Below are 20,273 nucleotides of genomic sequence, written 5' to 3' on the forward strand. Positions count from 1 at the left end.
TCCTCAGGCCCATAGCCCTTCCAATCCAGCAAATAGTACAATTGTCCCTTACGAATCTTTGCATCTAGAATCCTTTTCACTTCAAATTCTTTTCCTTGTTCTGTTTGAATCGGTTTAGGTGGTTTACTTATTCGTACCTCATTCAATGCTTTCTTTAAAAAAAAGCGATGTGAAACACAGGATGCACTGGCAATCCCTTGGGTAATTTAATCTGATAAATCAAAGCACTTAACCTCTTCTCAATCACATACGGACCAACAAACCGAGGTTGCAATTTTCTATTTCCTTTAAGTCGGAGATTTTTTGTGTTTAACCAAACCTTATCTCCTACTAATAATTCTGCCTCCCTTCTTCTCTTTTTATCTGCATAATATTTTTAGCTTTCTTTTGCTTTGGTCAAATTTTTTATGGCTAAACTATGCACTTTTTTCATGTGCCCTACTAGATCTGTAACTGCTGGGACATCTGCTTCTTGAAAATTCAAAGATTGATTGGGATGCCTTCCTGTATTCAAGTAATAAGGAGAATAGCTAGTGGACACATTTTTCGCATTATTATGTGCAAACTCTGCTGCCCATAGATATTCTGGCCGATCACCTCTTGATCTAACAAACACAATCTAAGGTACTGCTCTAGCTCCTGATTAGTCCTCTCAGTCTGGCCATCAGTTTCTGGAGGATAACTAGTTGTGTACCTAGATTCTATATTCCACCTCTCAGTGAAGGACTTCCAAAAATGGGAAAGAAATTGGGAACCTCTGTCAGAAATCTAGGATAAACTGTGAGCTAGAAATATATGTTGACTAAAAACTAGAGCTAAAGTCTTGGCCGTGGGTAAACCCTTTAAAGGTATAAAATGGGCCATTTTAGAAAAGACATCCACACAAACTAGTATTGAATCAAAACCTTGACACAAGGGTAATTCTACAATCAAATCTGAGGTGACTGTTTGCCACGGATAGGGTGGAGTGGGTAAAGGTTGTAATAGACCTTTGCGAGCTTGCATCTCAGGTTTTCCCCTTGCGCAAGTCCCGCAAATGGCTACGTATTGACGTATATCCTTTATCATATTTGGCCACCAAAAACGCCTCCGAATCAATTCTTCAGTTTTCAAAATTCCTTTATGGCCTGCTAGAATGTTATCATGACATTCCTTTAAAACCTTTTATTGCATCTCAATTGTAGGCAGATAGAGAGCTCCTTCATGATATAATAATCCTTCACGAATTTCTCTTTTGGTGTCTTCCTTTAACCAGGTCTCCTTCTCTGCTTGGACATTGAATCCTGATCTTCACCTTCTGAAGACTCTCTTAAAACTGTGCCAATCACTCTTTCTGCTGGTATAATCTGTTGTCTTTGGATGTCCTCTGAAACACCTTCTGTACCCAATCTGGACAAGGCCTCCGCCTTGCCATTCTGTGATCCTGGTCGGTAAGTGATTATAAAATCATAATCTGCGAAATACAAAGACCAAAGCAGTTGTCTGGGTGTCAAGGTTTTGGCAGACTTTAAAAATGTCAAATTTCGATGGTCCGTATAAACGGTCAAAACGTGTCTGGCGCCCATTAAGTAGTGTCTCCACTCCTTAAATGCATCCTTAATGGCTAATAGCTCTTTTTCTGTTATGGTATAATTGACTTCCGCCGAGTTCAGCTTTCGTGAGTGAAAGGCCACAGGATGCAATTGTCCAGTAGTCTTATGTCTTTGAGACAATACTCCTCCTAATGCTAAATTTGAGGCATCAGTCTCAACAAAAAATGGCTCAGTAGGATCCGGATGAAGTAGGATTGGCGCCGAATTGAAATCTTTCTTCAGCCACGAGAAGGCCTCCTCAGCTTCCTTTGTCCATTCAAATCTCACTCCTTTTTTCAACATTCTTGTAAGCGGAATCAATCTTTTAGAAAAATCCTAAATAAATCTCCTGTAAAAATTTGCAAAACCAATGAAACTTTGAATTTCTTTCACCGATTTTGGAGATTCCCAATTAATCACTGCCTTGATCTTATTTTCATCCATAGTGATTCCACTCTGAGAGAGCACAAAGCCTAAAAATTCTACTGTAGATACATTGAATGCACATCTTTCCAGTTTTACAAACAAGCTGTTCTCCCGTAATCTTTACAGCACCTTCTTCACATGTATTTCATGTTCTTCCATTGTGTCAGAATAAATCAGTATATCATCAATATACACAATGGCATTTTGATCTATGAATTCTTTCAACACATCATTTAAGAAATGTTGGAAAGCTGCAGGAGCATTGCATAGACCATAGGGCATAACTTGATATTCATAAAGCCCATGCTTGGTCCGAAAGGCAGTATTCCATTCGCCACCCTCTCGAATTCGAACAAGGTGATATGCTCCCCTCAAATCCAATTTGGTGTATACTTGTGGTTCTTTTACTTGATCCAAGAGGACGGAGATTAAGGGCAACGGATATCTGTTTTTTATGGTTATTCGATTGATGGCCCTGTAGTCGATGCAGGTTCTCAATTCACCATTCTTCTTTGGGATAAGTAAGTAAGTAAGTAATACTTTATTCGGTATGCATTTTTTTGAACAACCATAAAAGTGCATAAAAAAAGGATACATCCATTTATAAAAACTGGTGTTTAAAAAAGATACAGAAGCGTTTGACGATCAATCAATGTGCAAAAGAACAGATTAAAAAAAAAAAAAAAATTTCAGTCTCGACAAATATTAAAAACGAATTAAATATAACAATTTAGGAGAAAGCAGAATCAAATATACAAATTCATCCTATATCAAGGGTTGCCCTACACCTTAACGTGGACTTCAAAAATCTTGCTACTTGATTAGCTATATGGATGTCAGATAAAAACTGAAGTCTAAGAAATGCTGGGCGACAGGTACGTAAGGTCATTGATTTCAAAATTGGTAATAGCCAGCGTTTTCTTTGATCTGTATAATATCTACAAAACAGGACAACGTGAATGGTAGTTTGCATGGATATACCATCACAAGGACATGCTGTTAGATTTCTTGCCCAATCATTCGTCCGTGGAAAGGTGACAAAGTGATGGAACGTATTCATCCTGAATCGAGTTAGAAGTAACCTGTCGTAAGGCGACATGCTGAAAACAAGGTAGGGCTCAATATGGCATGTAGGTTGGGTCATTAAAGAGTGTTGTACACTTTTTTTGTCACCTCCTTAGTTAGTCTCAGTTGTTCGAGATGTGTTATGCAGATAGATTTAAAAGATTTTCTAGAAACCTCCGCAATGTCTAGGGGCGACTCAAAATAGTGTATCATATCCAAATAATACAGAAAATTCCTAATATAAGCAATCCAGCCTATCTTTACGGCTTTATCCAGACCGAGACAGTCAAGGATGAGATTTTGACAGAGGGATGTTTTTGTTGATGTCCAGATTCGGTGCCACAACAAGAGGGTCTGGATTCTTATTAGGTCTGTCAAATAGTGTAGCCCTAACTCCAGGTGTAAAATGTAACTAGAGGTACCCTGTGGTATAGCCAGGAGATATCTCAGGAATTGGTATTCTATTACTTGTAGAGTAGTAACATTCCCATGTCCCCATATCCCAGCCCCATAAATAGCTGTTGCTATACATTTTGCTTTGTAGATGCGTATCAGTTCACTGGGTGGTCGCTGTCCCAGTCTATGTTAAAAGCTGGTTAATGCCATAGTTGTTTGTATAAATAACAGTTTCCTATTTTCTATTGCATGTTTCCAGGATTGTCTGTTGTCAATCAAAATTCCCAGGTAAGGATAGGTATTTGTGGTCTCCAGCTTGGTATTGTCTACATGTATTGGCTTGGGCCTATATCGGGTCCTACCTAGAGACATGACATATGTTTTCTTAATGTTAATTTTTAACTGTAGGTTAGACATATATGTATGGTATCTAGCTAGAGATCGTTGCAGTTCCTGGGGGGTACGGGCTAGTATGACAGCGTCGTCCGCATAAAGCAAGGTGGGTATCGATCGTTTTTTTATATAAGGTAGGTCCTGGCTTCCCTCGACCATGGCTGACTCGAGGCCATTTGTGTAGAGCGTAAAGAGGAAGGGGGCCAGGACACATCCCTGCCTTACTCCACGCCGCACGGCAAACAGCGCTGTCAGCTGCCCACCCGTCCCGTACCTTACTCGGGCGGTGGCCCCTGAGTAAAGTTCGCAAATAAAATTCACCAGCGCTGGTTCTAGCCCCATGTCATGCAAGATGGACCATAGCTTACTGTGACTGACGCAGTCGAATGCTGCAGATAAATCGACGTATGCCAGATGTAACGACCCTCCCTTTGCAGATACATATTTGCCCGCTAAGAGCGTTAAATTTGAAACCTGTTCAGTAGTGCCCAGTCCCTCCCGAAAACCAAATTGAAGGTCTGAGAGAACGTTGTTTTCTGTTGCCCAGGTTTGGAGTCGCTCTAAAATGATTCGACCTGCTGTCTTACCCAGCGAATCCAAAAGAGATATAGGACGGTAGCAAGCGGGGGCCAACCTATCCCCCTTTTTAAAAATTGGGACTAGGGTACTGATTGACCATGTTTTAAGCAGTCCTACCTTACAGGACGCTTCCAATACACGGGTTAAAATTGGGGCCCAAAGTTCCATGTTATGTTTGTAGAGATCTACCGGGACTTTATCGGGGCCCGGTGTTTTACAGCTTTTGCTTGCCAGCAGTGCTGACTCTACTTCTGCCAAGGTGAAATCCAGTGGGATTGGAAAAGGGGAGGAATTTATGTTCGTATGAGTTCCCTTGTTGTGACCTGTCAAAGTGCGATACTCTTCTTGAGGAAGGTCAAATATTGGTGCAAAGTGGTTGATCCATGACTCTTCATCTATCGCTACGTCTATCTTCGGGTTGTTAGTACTGTCTGCTAGAAAAGGGGACTTAACTACAGCCCAAAAAGCAGTGTTATCCTTTATTAAGGTGATTTTGTGCAATTCTGCCCATAGGTCGTCCTTTATTTCCTTCTTTCTCTGTTTTATCGCCTTATTATAATCACGTCTAAGGATGGAGATTTCCATCCTATCTCTCACCTGATTACTGAGGGCTTTTTTGAGTTTAGAGTAGGCCTTAGTGCATTTTTGGTCGAACCATCCCTTAACCTTTGAATTTTTTGTTCTTAAGCTCGCAGTAAGTGCTTGTTTTACCGACTGAGTAATTCTCTCAAAATTTTGGAGGACTGCCTGATGTTGAGTAGTAGGGTCAAGACATTTGTTAATTGCTTCAAGGGAGTTATGGACTATCTCGGTTGTAAGTTTTTGTGGGTCTATCTTGCACCATTTTAGAGCATAACCATTTAATCTGTCGAGAGACAGAGTAGCTTGTGCCAGAGATTCAAAAGAATCTGTGTCTTTTGTGGCTGGTAATGTTAATATAATCCCATTTGGGTAATGATCGCTTAATGCGATGTCGTAGGTTACAAACCTGCGTAATCGAGGTGCCAGGGCTGTAGTGGTTAATATGTAATCAATTATACTAGAACAGCCTCTCCCATGATATGTGTTTATTAAAGAGACAGGCAAATGGGCTAACTCATTTGCGAATCCCATTTCGAGAGCAAAAGTTATTTCATTTAGGAAATTGCCTGTCGAGTCGTGGTGGAAGTGGGTAATGGGAGAATGATTATCATCCTCGAGGCCACATGTTGGTCCTGCACTGTACCCACAGAGATATTGGTTGAAGTCCCCCCCATACTATCTATAAGTCTTTTCTTTTAAGTCTAAGAGGGTGTTATAAATCTCCTTAATAATACTAATGATACCATGATGGTTAAGATTGTTGTAAAAGTTAACCAGGGCTAATGTGTTTGTATTATAGATTTTCAGGGTGATAATTTGATAGTTTGGCGCTATTTTGATTTGTTTAACTTGTAATGCTTTGATGGCATTGGCAATGAAAATAACCAGAGCCCCCCTTCGCCCTGCCAGAAGTTGAGGGCTGGGCCACAGAATAAAAACTTTTATAGCCCTCTATATTAGATGGTGTTGTTGCCCAGGTCTCCTGGATACATATTATGTCGAATTTAGCAACAAAATTTGACCATTTTTCATTATTTAGTTTAGATTTGAGGCCAGTAACGTTCCAAAAAAGTAACCCTAAGTCAGAATCACCAGGGTATTCGAGTGTGTGTGCCCGTTGAGAAATCATACTAGAGTGTTCTAAGAGTTCCTGGGAGATATTAAGATCTATTAAGACCTCATTAGATTTCTTTATGACCTTATCCTGACTATCCCACCTAGAGAGTCAGTCTTGCTCCTCCAATCCTGAGAGGATATTATATCTATTTGTTGTTGGGAATTCGTGATAGGACTCCTGTCTCTGTGAGTAGTTACTTGAGTTGTATGCTGTATAATTTAAGGGTGGGTAGAAAAAACCCAATGGGAGAATGTTTATCTCCCCTCTCACTGTCTAGTTCCTGCCCAAATCATAGTGAATTTTGTTTACCAGCGAAGGTTACCTGAAGGTGAGCACGATACACTCCCTTGGTAGAGATTTTGGTCCCGAACCTACCCATTGCACTCTTCTGGCCATTTTAAACTCTCTGAATAAGCAATCCTAGACCAGTTTTGAGCCCTAGCCAATGTAGTGCTTTATTTCTCAGTGTTTCCCAACCCTCATGTTCCATCAGTGGTTTGCGCGGAACATTAGCGAGCACGACTGCATGGGGTGTCGCTGTGGGAGGGAGATCCAGGATATCATCCACTCCCAGTTTCTCCCTGCATTGGTTGTCAGACTTATAGAGATTTGGGGGGTGTATGCTAAAGAGGGAAGCGGGATTGCCTGTTTGTAAACTGCTGTTCGTGGTCTTAGCACAATTGTTACCTTTAGCTTGAGGATTGGATTGGAGTAGGTTAGGTGTTTGGGTATTTGAAGTGGTATTGGTTCTCGGATGTTTGGTTGCATCCCTAGTGTTTGTTTTTTTATCTTCCGGCACTGGTCCTTTACTAGGTAAAGGGTTAGTGTTTGTGATGTTATTGGGGAGCAGTGGTTGCAATAGTAGTGCTTGTTCTATTAACTTTAGACTAGCTTCTATTTGATCAAACCTTACCCTCAAGTACATGTCAAGTCTCTCAACCACTTTGATTAGGGACTTGACATTGTTGTTACCCTCTCGCCTATCTCTATCGGTTGTCTTTTGCGGTTGTGGCAGAGGTATTCCTAGACCCGCTTTCCTATTTCCCTTTTTGGTGTCTTTCTTTAATAGGATTGGTGGATCTGATGGCTCTCTCTCGTTCCCCGGGAGGGGATGTATGGTGGGTTGAATTGTTTTGTTCGAAGACTGTTTGCTAGCCTCGGGCAAAGGGTTTTTTAGTTTCTTTTTCTGGGGGGGTTGATGGTCAGATGAGTCTGAGTCATTTAGGTAAATTTGTGCTGAACACAGCCGTTCCTATTTGCCTCCCTAGAAACTATCGACTCGGGAGTCACTGTGGGGGCCGAGATGTTAAGTTCTAACGAATTAGCTTTGATGCGTTCCTCAGCTGAACTTATTTGGGTTTCTAAAGCCCCCATCACTCCTGTGAGGTAGCTTAACAGTGTTTGTTGTGTCTCCGAGTTAACCCTACCTCCCCCATTCAGTTTAGGGCTGGCGTGCTTCCTTTTTCCCATAGCTCCACTTATTTGTGGGTTCCTTATTTTACTAGTATGTTTCTTTACTGTTTACTCAGTGGCACACTTTCAAACAGTATCCTGCTCTACACTAAACGTATTACAAAGGAACAAGTTTTAAACCAAAAAATAAAAAAAAAAAAAAAAAAACCTTAATGCATTTCTACCAAAAACACAGTCTTGGAATTCTACAAGATCCCAGTTCGTTAATGGTTAGAGTCCTGGTGTAAAGGGAAAGAACCAAAGGGGTGGCCCAGCCCAGCCTCGGACTGCCGCTGATGGCCACAGACGGCCCCCCCTTTGACCAGGCTTAGCACTGCGCACGCCCGCGCGCGGTCCCGCGACGCGGTGGCTGACCTGTAATGTATGCGCCTCCTGGCGCAGGTATTCGCTGTTTCCGGCCGCTAAGGCCTCTGGATATTGTAGTCCTCCCCCACGGGTCTCCCCCCACTGCGGCCGCGCTCGGGTGTTGTTGAGCTGCGGCGGCGGGAGGAGACCGTGAGCGGGATCTCCCCCCCCACTGCGGCGGCGCTTGGGTGTTGTTGAGCTGCGGCGGCGGGAGGAGACCGTGAGCGGGATTGCGGGCGGCCGTGCGGGCGCTGGGGGAGCTGGATTTCTTGGCCCTAAGGTTGGTTGGCGTCTATGACAGGTGTGGGTGTGGGTGTGGCAGCAAACACAGGAATTAGTCCCTCTTTGGGATAAAAAAAAGTGGTGAAAAGACTGGGGATTGCGACGGTCGGATTAACCCATTTTCAAGATATTTTTGCAGGTAATCTTTCAGATGGGCATCTTCGCGCTCAGTTAAAGCATAAATTCTGCTGCAAGGAAGATTGACTCCTGGTTCTAACTCAATTTTACAATCAAACTCTCTATGCGGGGGAAGTTTTTCTGCTTCTACCTCATTAAATACATCTCGAAATTCTGAATACACTTCAGGCAGTTCTGTGGTCGTTATTACACAGATTGTAGCATCTCTTTCACTTAAGTGAAACGCAGGTGACTTCACATGATCTCTCGGACATTTCTTATAGCAATTTTCCTTACAATACTTTGAATTCAATGCTATTGTTCGAGCCCCCCAGTTTATTGCCGGATTATGCTCCGTAAGCCATGGCAACCCCAATATCAATTGGAACTGCGGGGCATCAATTAAATAAAATCGCAATGTTTCTAGAGGTCCTTCCTCTGATTCCAGCTCTACTGGTTCCATATGACTCACTATGGGCCCGGAAGAAAGGTTGGTATAATCTACTGCTCGAACTGCTTCACTTCACTCTTTTTTAATGACTCTCAACCCGATTTTCTCTGCAAACTTCAAATCACAAAAATTGCCCGTTGCACCGGAATCGATCATTACTGTTACTTGAGTCATGCTTTCCTCTCTAAATCGTAAGGTCATCATCATAACTAAATGCGGAGATGCGGACTGCAAGGTATTCGCCAATGTATGTACATCCGGAGTTCTTTCCACCTTTGCAACCACCAGTTCAACTCCATTTACTGGTGGTGCTGGGCGTTTTTTCCACCGGCGATTGCTTGGGTTTCTTTGGACAATTACAAACAAAATGTCCACTACCTCCACTATATAGACATTGTTTATTTACTCTTCTTCGCTCCTTTTCCTCTTTGGAAAGGGGGCCTCGAATCATTCTGATTTGCATGGGTTCCCCTCCACGAGCTGTGTCGTTTTCTTTGGTACCTTCCACTATAACTCGATCAAATCTTGGAACGCTGGGACGAAACTCTCTCTTTTCTCCTCGTCTCTCACTTTGTCGAAAGTCAATCTCTAACACCAAATCTGTCAAAGCTGAGATTTCTGAAGGTCTATTGGGCACTTGCGCCAAGGCATCCTTTAGCTCATCTTTTAAACCTCGATAGAACACTGCTGCTCTCCGGTCATTCAGTCTCTACCACCAATTTATTAAACTGAGCCAAATAAGAAATTAGATCACGGTTGCCCTCTCTTATTTCCAATAGTTCACTGTCTGTTGCTTGTGTGGCCCTCCGTCTGTCGAAAATCCATAGAAACTCTTTTTTAAATTCATCAAGATCATACAGGATTGGATCGTTCCTGGTCACCAGGGGCATTGACCATGATGCAGCTTCCCCGCTTAAATATGACAGGACGAATGCTATTCGTGACTGCGTAGCATGGAAAACTGCTGGGCGACACAAAGTGTAGTGTACACTGAGTCAGGAAAACTTGAGCCTTCTGTGGGTCCCCATTAAAATGCTCTGGGGGGGCTAATAGTATTACTGGCGATAAAGAATGAATTACCTGGGTTGTAATTTTAGACAGGGGAGCTGAGGCTTCGCTTGAAATTCCTTCCTGAGAGGACGAATGTTTAAAACTGGGCCCAAATGCTAGACTACCCAACTTGATTGTCAGTTCAGTAGTTTCTTTCCTAAGCTTCCTATTTTCCTCTCTGACTGAGATTAATTCTCTTGGTGTGTCTTCTAAAATTTCTCCTAGCTTTTTTAAATCTAGACCCTCTGCCATTCTGCTCAGGTGCTATCTATCCGTGGGCACTTCACTTTGTCAGAGGCTGTGTACCACAAGCACGGTAAAAGAATGACGCTAGTTCCCAATGCCCTCCAAAGGGTTCCCAACAATACGCAATTTCTATTTACGCAATGCTAAAGAAACCTGTGGGGGAAAGGGGAAGGAACAGAGAAGAGACTGCTCACACCCGTCTGATTCTTTCTTCAGCCTCAGACGTCTGCTACTCTTCTTCTTCCAGCAATTCTTGATTTGCTGCAAAAAATCACAAATTTAGCACCTTTCACACCTTCCTGTAACCCACTCCTAACCCTCAGACTAATATCTTACCCTAAAGTGGAGTGAACTTGCTCCTCTTCTTTTATGTGTGCTGAACTAGATTGTTGAACCTTTTTTCTGTAAATGTAACAATATGATTTTTAATATTCTCTTAGTCAGTTATTCTAATCTCATTTATTGTCTTTTATGTTACAGGTTCCTACCTCTAGTTGCCACTGCTGATGCTTAATTGAGTTGAAGGTAAGTGCTCTTTTCTAACCTTTTATTATTTCACCAGAACCTCATTACATCTCTTTCTTGTATCCATGTAGTTAATTCACTCAAGGATTTAAGTCTTTGATATTATATCGTCTTCGTTATACTTGGTAGTTACCTCTCTTGGAAACTAGTCTTCCTCTCAGAACTAGGCTGCGCCAATATTTTAAATATTTACAAGTCTGATAATACTTAATTTAAACTGCCGCTCCTAATTAATGCCTGTGCTGTCTCTCATTTGCTGTGGTACGCACTACGAGTTATGCGCCTACTCGAGTAAAGCAACATTTTCCATTTGCACATGCGCAGTTCAAAATAGACTCGGAACGGTCTTACTTGATGCCAGAAATTCTTTGCTTCTTTACGCGACTTCAAATTTAAGAAGCAAACTCGAAATACTCTCCTCACAAGACAGGAATGCTACGGACTTCAGAAACACGTCGTGGCAGCTTTGCGGTTCAGGTGTAGTGCGCGGGCAAACGGGCTCAACACCGGTATCTTAGCTAATTGCGGCCCAACACTAAAGCGCGCAATTATGTTTCCAGTTTGCTGTGTTCATGATCGCCATCTTGGGTCTGACAGGCGATCGCCTCAACTTTCCTTGCTTGAACCTTGCTCTCAAGGCTATTACACTCACTGAGAAACCTCTTTTAGACAAAGCCTTAGGAATCCTGACAGCACGGGAACCATGTCTGGGCATACCCTTCCCACTGAGGGTGACATAAGCAAAGAAACAATTGATGGACGGAATGCTGAACAATGCAAACATTCACCCCCAGTCACAAGGATCTGGGTTAAATCCATCATTCTTTTGCTCACCATACCACCCCAGTATGTACCCAGCCATATGTAAACCAGTCTTGACCCTGTTCCTTATGGGAGCATTCCAGTACGAACTGCCAAGCCAGGTCCTCCCTGGACCAGAAACAAGCATCCAGGGACCGGGCTCAGGGCATCACCTTTCATTAGCCAGGCTAGCTTGAATCGAGTGGTGTAGTGAGCGCAGGACCCATGTCTGGGCATACCCTTCCCACTTAGGATAACATATGCAAAAGAATCCATTGATGGATGGAATGCGGAACAATGCAAACATTCACCCCCAGTCACAAGGATCTGGGTAAAATCCATCATTTGTTTGCTCACCACACCACCCCAGCTTGGCCTTAGCCATATGCAAATCAGTCTTGACCCTGTTCCTTATGGAAACAGTCCAGCCCGAACGGCCAAGCCAGGTCCTCCCTGGACCGGAAACAAGCATCCTGGGACCGGTTTCAGGCACCAGCCTTCATCTGCCAGGCTAGCTTGAATCCAGTGGTGTAGTGAGCACGGGACCCAGGTCTGGGCATAATCCTCCCACTGAGGGCGACATATGCAAAAGAATAAACTGACGGATGGAATGCTGAACAATGCAAACATTCACCCCCAGTCACAAGGATCTGGGTTAAATTCATCATTCTTTTGGTCACCACACCACCCCAGCTTGGCCCTAGCCATATGTAAATCAGTCTTGCACCTGTTCCTTATAGGAACAGTCCAGCCCGAACTGCTAAGCCAGGTCCTCCCTGGTCCGGAAACAAGCATCCTGGGACTGGTTTCAGGGCACCAGCTTTCATCAGCCAGGCTAGCTTGACTCTAGTGGTGTAGTGAGCACGGGACCCACGTCTGGGCATACTCTTCCCACTGAGCGACATATGCAAAAGAAACACTTGATGGATGGAATGCTGAAAAATTTAAACATTCACCCCCAGTCACATGAATCTGGGGTAAATCCATCCTTCTTTTGCACACCACACCACCCCGGTTTGGACCCAGCTTATGCAAATCAGTCTTGACCCTGTTCCTTTTAGGAACAGTCCAGCCCGAACTGCCAAGCCAGGTTCTCCCTGGACCTGAAACAAGCATCCTCTGGACCGGTTTCAGGGTATCACCCTTCATCAGCCAGGAAAGCTTGAATCCAGTGGTGTAGTGAGCACGGGACCCATCCCACTTAGGGCGACATATGCAAAAGAAACAATTGATGGACGGAATGCTGTACAATGCAAACACTCACTCACCCCCAGTCACAAGGATCTGGGTTAAACCAACAATCTGCACAGACTATGATTTCAGGCAGATACATGTTGTTATAACTCTGTGATCCATATCAAAGCATGGTAGGCTGATGACAACGCATTCTTGTTTTGAAGCAGGGCTATCGGTCATAAACCACACTTCGCATTTAAGAGATTTGTAGTTGTCAGTAAGTGGAATAAAAAGATGGAGCTAGACAAGCACAGTAAAACGTTAAAAAAGAATGTGTGTATGGCATGCTATTCTTGTTGTCATGTGGATGCAGGAACACACATATAAGACATCACAAATACCATGCAAAGGAAAATAACTCAAAGGGATGCGTGCGTCTTTTCTTTTATTCATTTGGTGAAATACCAAAACCAGATTTAAGTACTCTGAAAGCAAACATAAGAAAATAAGTACACATGTAGCTAGCTTGCTCAACGTGCACCTAGCAACACGGTTTTCTGTGAATTATAGTCTTCATTTGCTTCAATTAACCAATGGGTCTCAAAACAGTGATTTATAAAAAAGAAGGTACAGGACTGGACAGGAAATATTTGGTGCACTCAGGGTGATCTTGTAAACTTATGTATGTCATATGTTAGATTTAAATACATAAAGACAAAGAATTGCAGTGCCACATATGCATGATTACAGCAAAAGTTCAAGAAAGGAATAACCATGATAAGATATTGCAAATACAGTAATGATTCAATGTACATGTATCCTATCGCCAAATATAAGTGAATCGAAGGACTGATTATGCATGAACACCAATTTTTCTCCAGCTGAAATCTGATTTATTCAGTAAAGGTTTCTAGAGATAAAGTGGGTGTGCGATGTGTATTTATACAGCCATACCTCCATTTTACTGTCCATTTGGCTTATTTTCCAATTCTTTCTGCCTGCTTTATTGTTACCGGGCTGTATCTGTATGTCATATCAGGCTTTCCGGCTCATTTTGTAGCTCACCTGGAGCACAGGCTCTAGAGAGAACAAACTGGGGCTGTGCAAAAGTTTGAGGAAGCAATATGCTTCCTTGTCACAATACTCCCGGATATTGCAGCACTATCTATATAAACAATAAGCACAGTGCGTCTTTGAGCCCCTCCCATGCGATTTGTGGCTTTCAGCCTGTGTTTCGCATGCCACTTTCATGACCAATTTTTTAGTTACCTCAAGATACCAGGAATAATTCTAAATACATTTGTATTTTGCCATTTAGAGTGTGAGGGCACATTTGAGTAATTACTAACTTTCACAGGAGAATGTAATGTGAATATACTTAACTGCTGGCAGCGTGCAAAAGTAGATAACTTCAGAGTGCGTGTGCACATGTAAGTAACACATGTAACACATGTAAGTAACCCTACAGGTTTGCATTAAAGTGTTGGAGTGAACACTCTTCACCGTTTGACTCCCTCTGATATGAACAATGGAGTACAAAATTGTTACTCGCTTCTTTGCCATTCTTTTGTTTTCTCACTGCTCTGCTGTGTAAATCAGCAGCGTTTCCCTTCAATCTGTGGTTAGGTGCGAGAGTTAGTCTCTCTTCTACCTTCTACCTTCTATCGGAAAAAAAGCCAGTGATGGTCACTAAACTCATTCCTAGAAAACTCTACCCAGTTATTCGAACTGAACACATGAGTACTCATGTCGGAGAATACAGCATATACTAATCATAGTTTTCCATTTAAAAGGAACTAACAGTATCATAAATTAATGTTTCCTACATTAATATCCAAGAATGCTTATGACTATTCTTCCATTGTAAACTGACTGAAATAAGTGCAGGATTGACATTGGCAGAGGAGGAAAGATAACTCATTTCTAAGGAAGAGAAGGGAGGCGAGAGGAAGTTCTGAAATTAGATAATTCTTGAATTGTAAAAGTTAAGGGGATTCACTTTCTTGTCTTACAGATTACTCACCCAAATACCATATTCTTGAGAGGAGAACTGAGTTAAGAAGTAGGAAAGTCTGATTGTGAGTAACCTAATTCTCTCTGTCTGAATTGTCCCATTCCCTTTTCTCCCTTCTTGAGTGAAAGCAGGCACTCTGGGTTTAGTGGTAGTTTCTTAGAAGGGATGCAACTGTATTTTTATGGCATAGTTCTGAGACCTCTCCAGAGAACATTCAGGTCGGTGTTCTCAGTGTCCGATACCGTTAATAACACTGTGTCCTGCAGGGCTGTATGTTTGCTATCTGGGTGTTTCAGGACCAGGGCCGGCTTTAGGGCAGTACGACTGGTGCGGCTGTACTGGGCGCTGACCTGTGAGGGGGCGCTGACTTCAGGGGAGGGAGGGGGTGCTGTGTTTGGTAGTAACTTATGATTGGAGAGATGAGGGGCAATACTGCCTGGTGGTAGTGAGAGAATCTGAGGTGGCAGTCATGGGGTTTGGGGGTTCCAAAATTGATTGCGCACTGGGCGCCACCAGTGCTAAAGCCAGCCCTTTTGTGGACAGAGTAACCGGGCCCTTCCAGGCCTGCTCTGGTAGCTCTCTAACAGTATACGATTTATAACTCTCCATTGGCCCACATTTACACATAATGTTTGCCTTCTGTTTTATGGTGAACAAAGGAATCCACAAGGTAAATAAGGACCTTGGGTATCAACTTTATATTACAAACAACGGTCCTTAAAAACATTGTAACATAATAATTAATATAGACTAGGATCAGTCCTGCGTCCTACATACAAACAAAAGACGATTACATTTGAACATTTTGTATTTCAGGCGAAAAACAGAGGAAGCTTATGGTCAATGATAATAAATGACAAGCTTTCCATAAACAATATTCACACTGGTTTTAACTCAATGGTTAAAGGTGTAAATATGTTTCATAGGTCAACAACGTTTCGATCCCCTTTTGCACGATAATGGGATCATCATCAGGACGATATAATTACATGCCTGAGTATAACAAACTGCCTTAAGGAATAAAGGCAGAATACTCAATGCAGGTGGTCCCTGGAGAATAAAGTTAACCACCTTGGCACGGTGCTCAAGCGAAAATTACTTCGTCTTCGTGGGCAAGCTCGAAATTGAGCTGAAGGAGAGGAGTTATTTTAGGCTGGACATCAATACGGTCCGGTACGTAGAGGCAAGGATTGCCAGATATTGGGAGTTTAGGAGCACTGCCATTGTGCATTATTATGTTATAATGTTTTTTAGGGACAGTTGTTTGTAATGTAATGTTTGCTTACTGTAAACCTCCTGCCCTCTTCTGCACCCCCATTCCCTCTTCTGCAGCTTATTTTATTTTCCTTTCCTGCTTCCTCTTGTAACAAGACACCCAAGGTTGGGTATCAACAGTCTCTGTGTCTGGTGACAAATGAGCATATATGCATTTTTAGTCATCAATTTCATTATGTATGTCGATGTTGTGTGTCTAGGTGCATACACTATACAAAAACCCAAACCAAAGGCTTTGTCAATGCCTATTTTATTTTGAGCATGTTTTTAATTTTGTATAATACATTATCCTTTCCGTTGTGTTAGTGTGAATATTTAAAAGTTGAACCATGGAAGAGAGAAACTGCCGAAAGTCCACAAAACAGCTGTTAGAAGCATTTCTCATCTTAGGAAATGTGATCATATCTCTCCAAAAAGACATCTTCACTGGCTTACAAGTGAACAAAGGATACAATTTAACAATTTAAACACTTTGTTTAATGAACAGAGCCTTTGACAACATAAAACCTTTCTCAGAGATGTTTCATAAATATCTACTCTCTCATACCAGAATCACAGCTTCTGGTGCATTCCTCCAGAATCATACACATTTCCGCAAGGGACTCATTCCTTCCTGGTTCTTGGAGGTAAGCTCTGGAACCAACTTCCTCTACAGTTAAGACAAATTAAATGCTTTCCAGTCTTTAGGAAGGGTATTAAAATGCATCTTTTCTGTAAGGCACTGGCAACATGCTGTTGAATTAGGCGTCAAGAAACCATATTTGGTTTGCAGACACTTAGATGCTGATTTTGCACACATGATGTGGCACTGCCCCACAATGCGACCTTATTGGGAGGGAATTCTTGCGGCCCTGGAGACCATGCTCGGGCGTCCCTCCTTATTCCCTAGAGGTGTATGTTCTAGGGATAATCCCGAGGCCAACCTCGTGAAGAGTTGGCACACGGTTTATAGATATGGCACTAGTGTTAGCTAAAAGGCAAATAGATATGACCTTGAAATCGGCAGTGGGCCCCAGAGTCCAGACTTGGAGGGAGGATGTCACCCAGTGGGCAAGGCCTGAGGAGAGGGCATTGGTCAAAGAAGAGGCCAGAGGGGTATGGGCTCGCTCTTTTGGAAACGTATGGACCGAGGTGCTGGTAACATGAGATCACCGGGATAGTGGCCCCAGAGAGGAAAAGAGGGAGAGCAACCACCCACTAGAGGACATGGTGGTTGGATCACCATGGGACCAAAAAGACGAGACGGCTTCAAGATGACCTGGGAAACACCACTGGAACCCTGGACTCACTGCCCAGAAGAGGTGACGGGAGAAGATTAAACCCCCCTACCTTGCATACAAAACAAATGGTATGACGTAGGCAGCAAGGGGTGTCTGTAATAACACTAGGAGGGAACCTCCCAATCCCTATCCCACACACCTATACCCCTGATAATTGGACGCCGCTCCCCACTAATATTGAGGGTTGGCGATTGAAGCTGAATGGTTCAAGTCCACATGTAAGGTCAACCTGTTTATTTGTATTCCCGTTGGTTGTTTATTAAAATCTTTTCGATTCCCTGTTATTCAATTGGCACTTCAATTTTCCTCGAGCACTGATCCATTTTACTGCTGCAGTGTCCACATGCCCCCTACGTAAAAGCAAGAGGTTATTTTATGAGACCAATAATGGTGTGAAATGATAGGAACATTCAGAGTTTATCAGACTAGAGTGATAGATGTCGATAATGAGAATCTGCAATGATTTCCTACTATGCGATACACCACTGTAACATGTTAAAATAAAAAGTGCCAATTAAAATAACTTTAAAAAAAGAAAGCATGTTTGGTCTTAATCTGCTTTTTATGTTTCAGAATCTAATCAGGGTTAATTAAAACATGTGATACCAACCGTGATTGAATCGAAGCTTAGATCAGATCCCCAGACTTACACTTACTTATTTACATGTTTTGGTATCTAAAATAGCACAGAGCTAGCTACAATATAAGAAAAAAAGCACAGAAGAGTGAATTAGAAAGAGATTTTTTAGTGCAGCACGAACATCTATAGCATGAGGTGCTAAACGAAGACCAGGACGGTATGGGCGGTCTCATTAGAGTTTAATTAAAGGTACTTTGGGCCCAATTACGAGTCTGGTGGTCTGAGGACCACCAGACTCATGGCGAACCTAGAGGTCGTGCCACCCAGGGACGGCCGACTCCGCCAGGAAACTGCGGTTCCCTGGCAGTAGCGAGGCGGTCCAGAGGTCTCTATATGCTTGGCAGGGTCGCCGCAGTCCTGCCAAGCATGTACTAACTTTCATCAACACCATTGATATCATGGAGGTCTTTCCTCCTTGAACACAGGGGCAGTGAAGAAAGAAAGGGGACCCTGCAGGGACCCATTGTCCCTCACGCCGTGTGGATGCACACATGTCACCCCCTGTGTGCATGCACAGAAGTTCCAGCAGCCAGGCATCGATTTTTTAAGTCCATGCTGTGCTGAAACTTCTTTTGATGTTCCCATTGCGGTGCCTAGCAACGCCGTGGGAACAGCAAAGGAAATGCCCGCCAATGACAATAAAAATCATTATAGGGCGGGCAGTCCTTATGCAGGTTTGGCGGGCACCGTCAAACTCTTAATCGGGTCCTACGTTCTGATGGGGAGAAGGTCTGGGGACATATAACTAAGGCAGATCTAAAAAGCAAATAACAGGTATCGTTTTTACCTTTTTAAATTACACATATTTATAATATGAGGTTTTATTATCTAAAGCAACATTTGAACCTCGCAAACTGACCGGCACCAATAATCAGCATTGTCTACCCCTTCATCGTATTAGAAAGTAATAGAAAAATAGGACCAACTTACTTTAAATGAACTTCCATTTGCGAATGTAGAGCTTCTCCCAAGATTCTGCCGGTTTCATCCACGACCGCAGCCCCCGTGTCATCGCAACTCGTTTCGATACCTAGGACTAGTTTCGGAGATGACTGCTTAGAATGATATGACAGCTTTCCGAGGGCGGCCATGTGTGATTTGCGACTTATGTATTTCAAAAAGCACCGATCACCTCTTCCATGGGCTGGAAACCACCAAACAAATGTTACCCTTCAAAAGAAATGTAAACAGATTAAGAAAGGCACCTCTAGCTAATCAAGTCATGCAGTTTACCAAAGATTCCCACATCAAGTAACATAACGGAACAATCGAACCCTATAAGACATTTGAATAGCTCAATTGCTGTCCAAAGTTTGGGACTTGGACTTTGAGAGAAGTGAAATAAAAAAAGTAAACCAGCGGCATGCCAATTAAAGGAATTAAAAACGTATTAGGTCCACATTAGAGAATGCTGTACCTATGGGAGAGGTCGATCTATGTGTTAAAAGAAAAATTCGCTCTCCATTGCTACAAGTGCTCAAACCAGCAGCAATGCTACAAAGGAAGTGCAGTCCTAAGCTAGGCAGGCTTGTCTGGGTGCTTGACTTAGACGCACTGTAAACTAGTGAGTGTCCACAGATCCAGCGAATGTAGATGACTCCTTACTAAAGACAAGAAGGGTCAGCTACGGGCTAGGAATCATAACAGTGCAGGGTCTGACTCAGTAGAATGCCTAAATGAGGACCTGTGTACGACCTAACAAGTATTCACCATTCATTTAAAATGCTTTAGTATGAAAAAAAATGTGCTGGGGCCTGTCCTTGGCATGTGGCCTGCTGCTCTTGTTAAGCCTGTTTTGAAATTGTCACATAATGGCAGATAAGATGACATAGTCATTGTGAAAAAAATATTATCCCAACGTCACACAATTTGGTCAAGTTGGAAACTTCAAAGTAGGCCTATAACTTTCTCACTATAACACATTTCAGTAAGTTGATGGAGACTTGGCTGTGTTCCCTAGTGTGATATTCAAAGTATAATGAGTTTCTGTCCACTTTTCTCTTCGAACATTTACTGCTAGCTTTTAGCCAACTTACAAATATTTTGAAAAAAGCAGGAATGTATTCAAAATATGATTGAACAAGAGGAACAATTTAGTGTCTTGCATGTGTTAGCACATTAAAGCCACATCTACTAGCTTTGCCACAGCCTGCCAGTTGTATTCGGTTGAGTCTTTGATTGCAGTCACCTCCAGCAGAGTTTAACCACCAATTGTAGCCAAGCAAGCAAATGATGAGTTGGGGTACCGCAAGGATATTTTGATTCACATCAATTTCCAATTTACTGCACAAGATTTTTCGTAAGCTCTGGAAAATTGCCTTTACTCTCACCTCCACCAAGCCATGATCAATTTCACTCTTACTGACCTTTCATGCTTGTTATCCAATAACAAGGGGAAGGAGAAGGTGGAGACAGAATAAATGAAACAGAAAGGGAGGTGTAAGAGGGTGCAGAGAGAAAGAGGGAGTG

General features: G+C 42.6%; 1 protein-coding gene across 4 annotated transcripts in view; it reads right to left on the bottom strand.

Annotated features, from left to right (window-relative positions):
* Positions 1–20,273, bottom strand: part of OSGEPL1 (O-sialoglycoprotein endopeptidase like 1) — a 277,221-nt gene that overhangs the window by 74,808 nt on the left and 182,140 nt on the right. For all 4 annotated transcript variants that reach the window (XM_086955363.1, XM_086955362.1, XM_086955364.1 and 1 more), the window contains one exon: positions 18,735–18,974. In XM_086955363.1, coding sequence (XP_086811489.1) covers positions 18,735–18,974 — 240 coding nt within the window. The remainder of the gene's footprint in view (positions 1–18,734; positions 18,975–20,273) is intronic.

Source organism: Lissotriton vulgaris, chromosome 2_1 (assembly GCF_964263255.1).
Source record: "Lissotriton vulgaris chromosome 2_1, aLisVul1.2, whole genome shotgun sequence".
Taxonomy (NCBI): Eukaryota; Metazoa; Chordata; class Amphibia; order Caudata; family Salamandridae; genus Lissotriton; species Lissotriton vulgaris.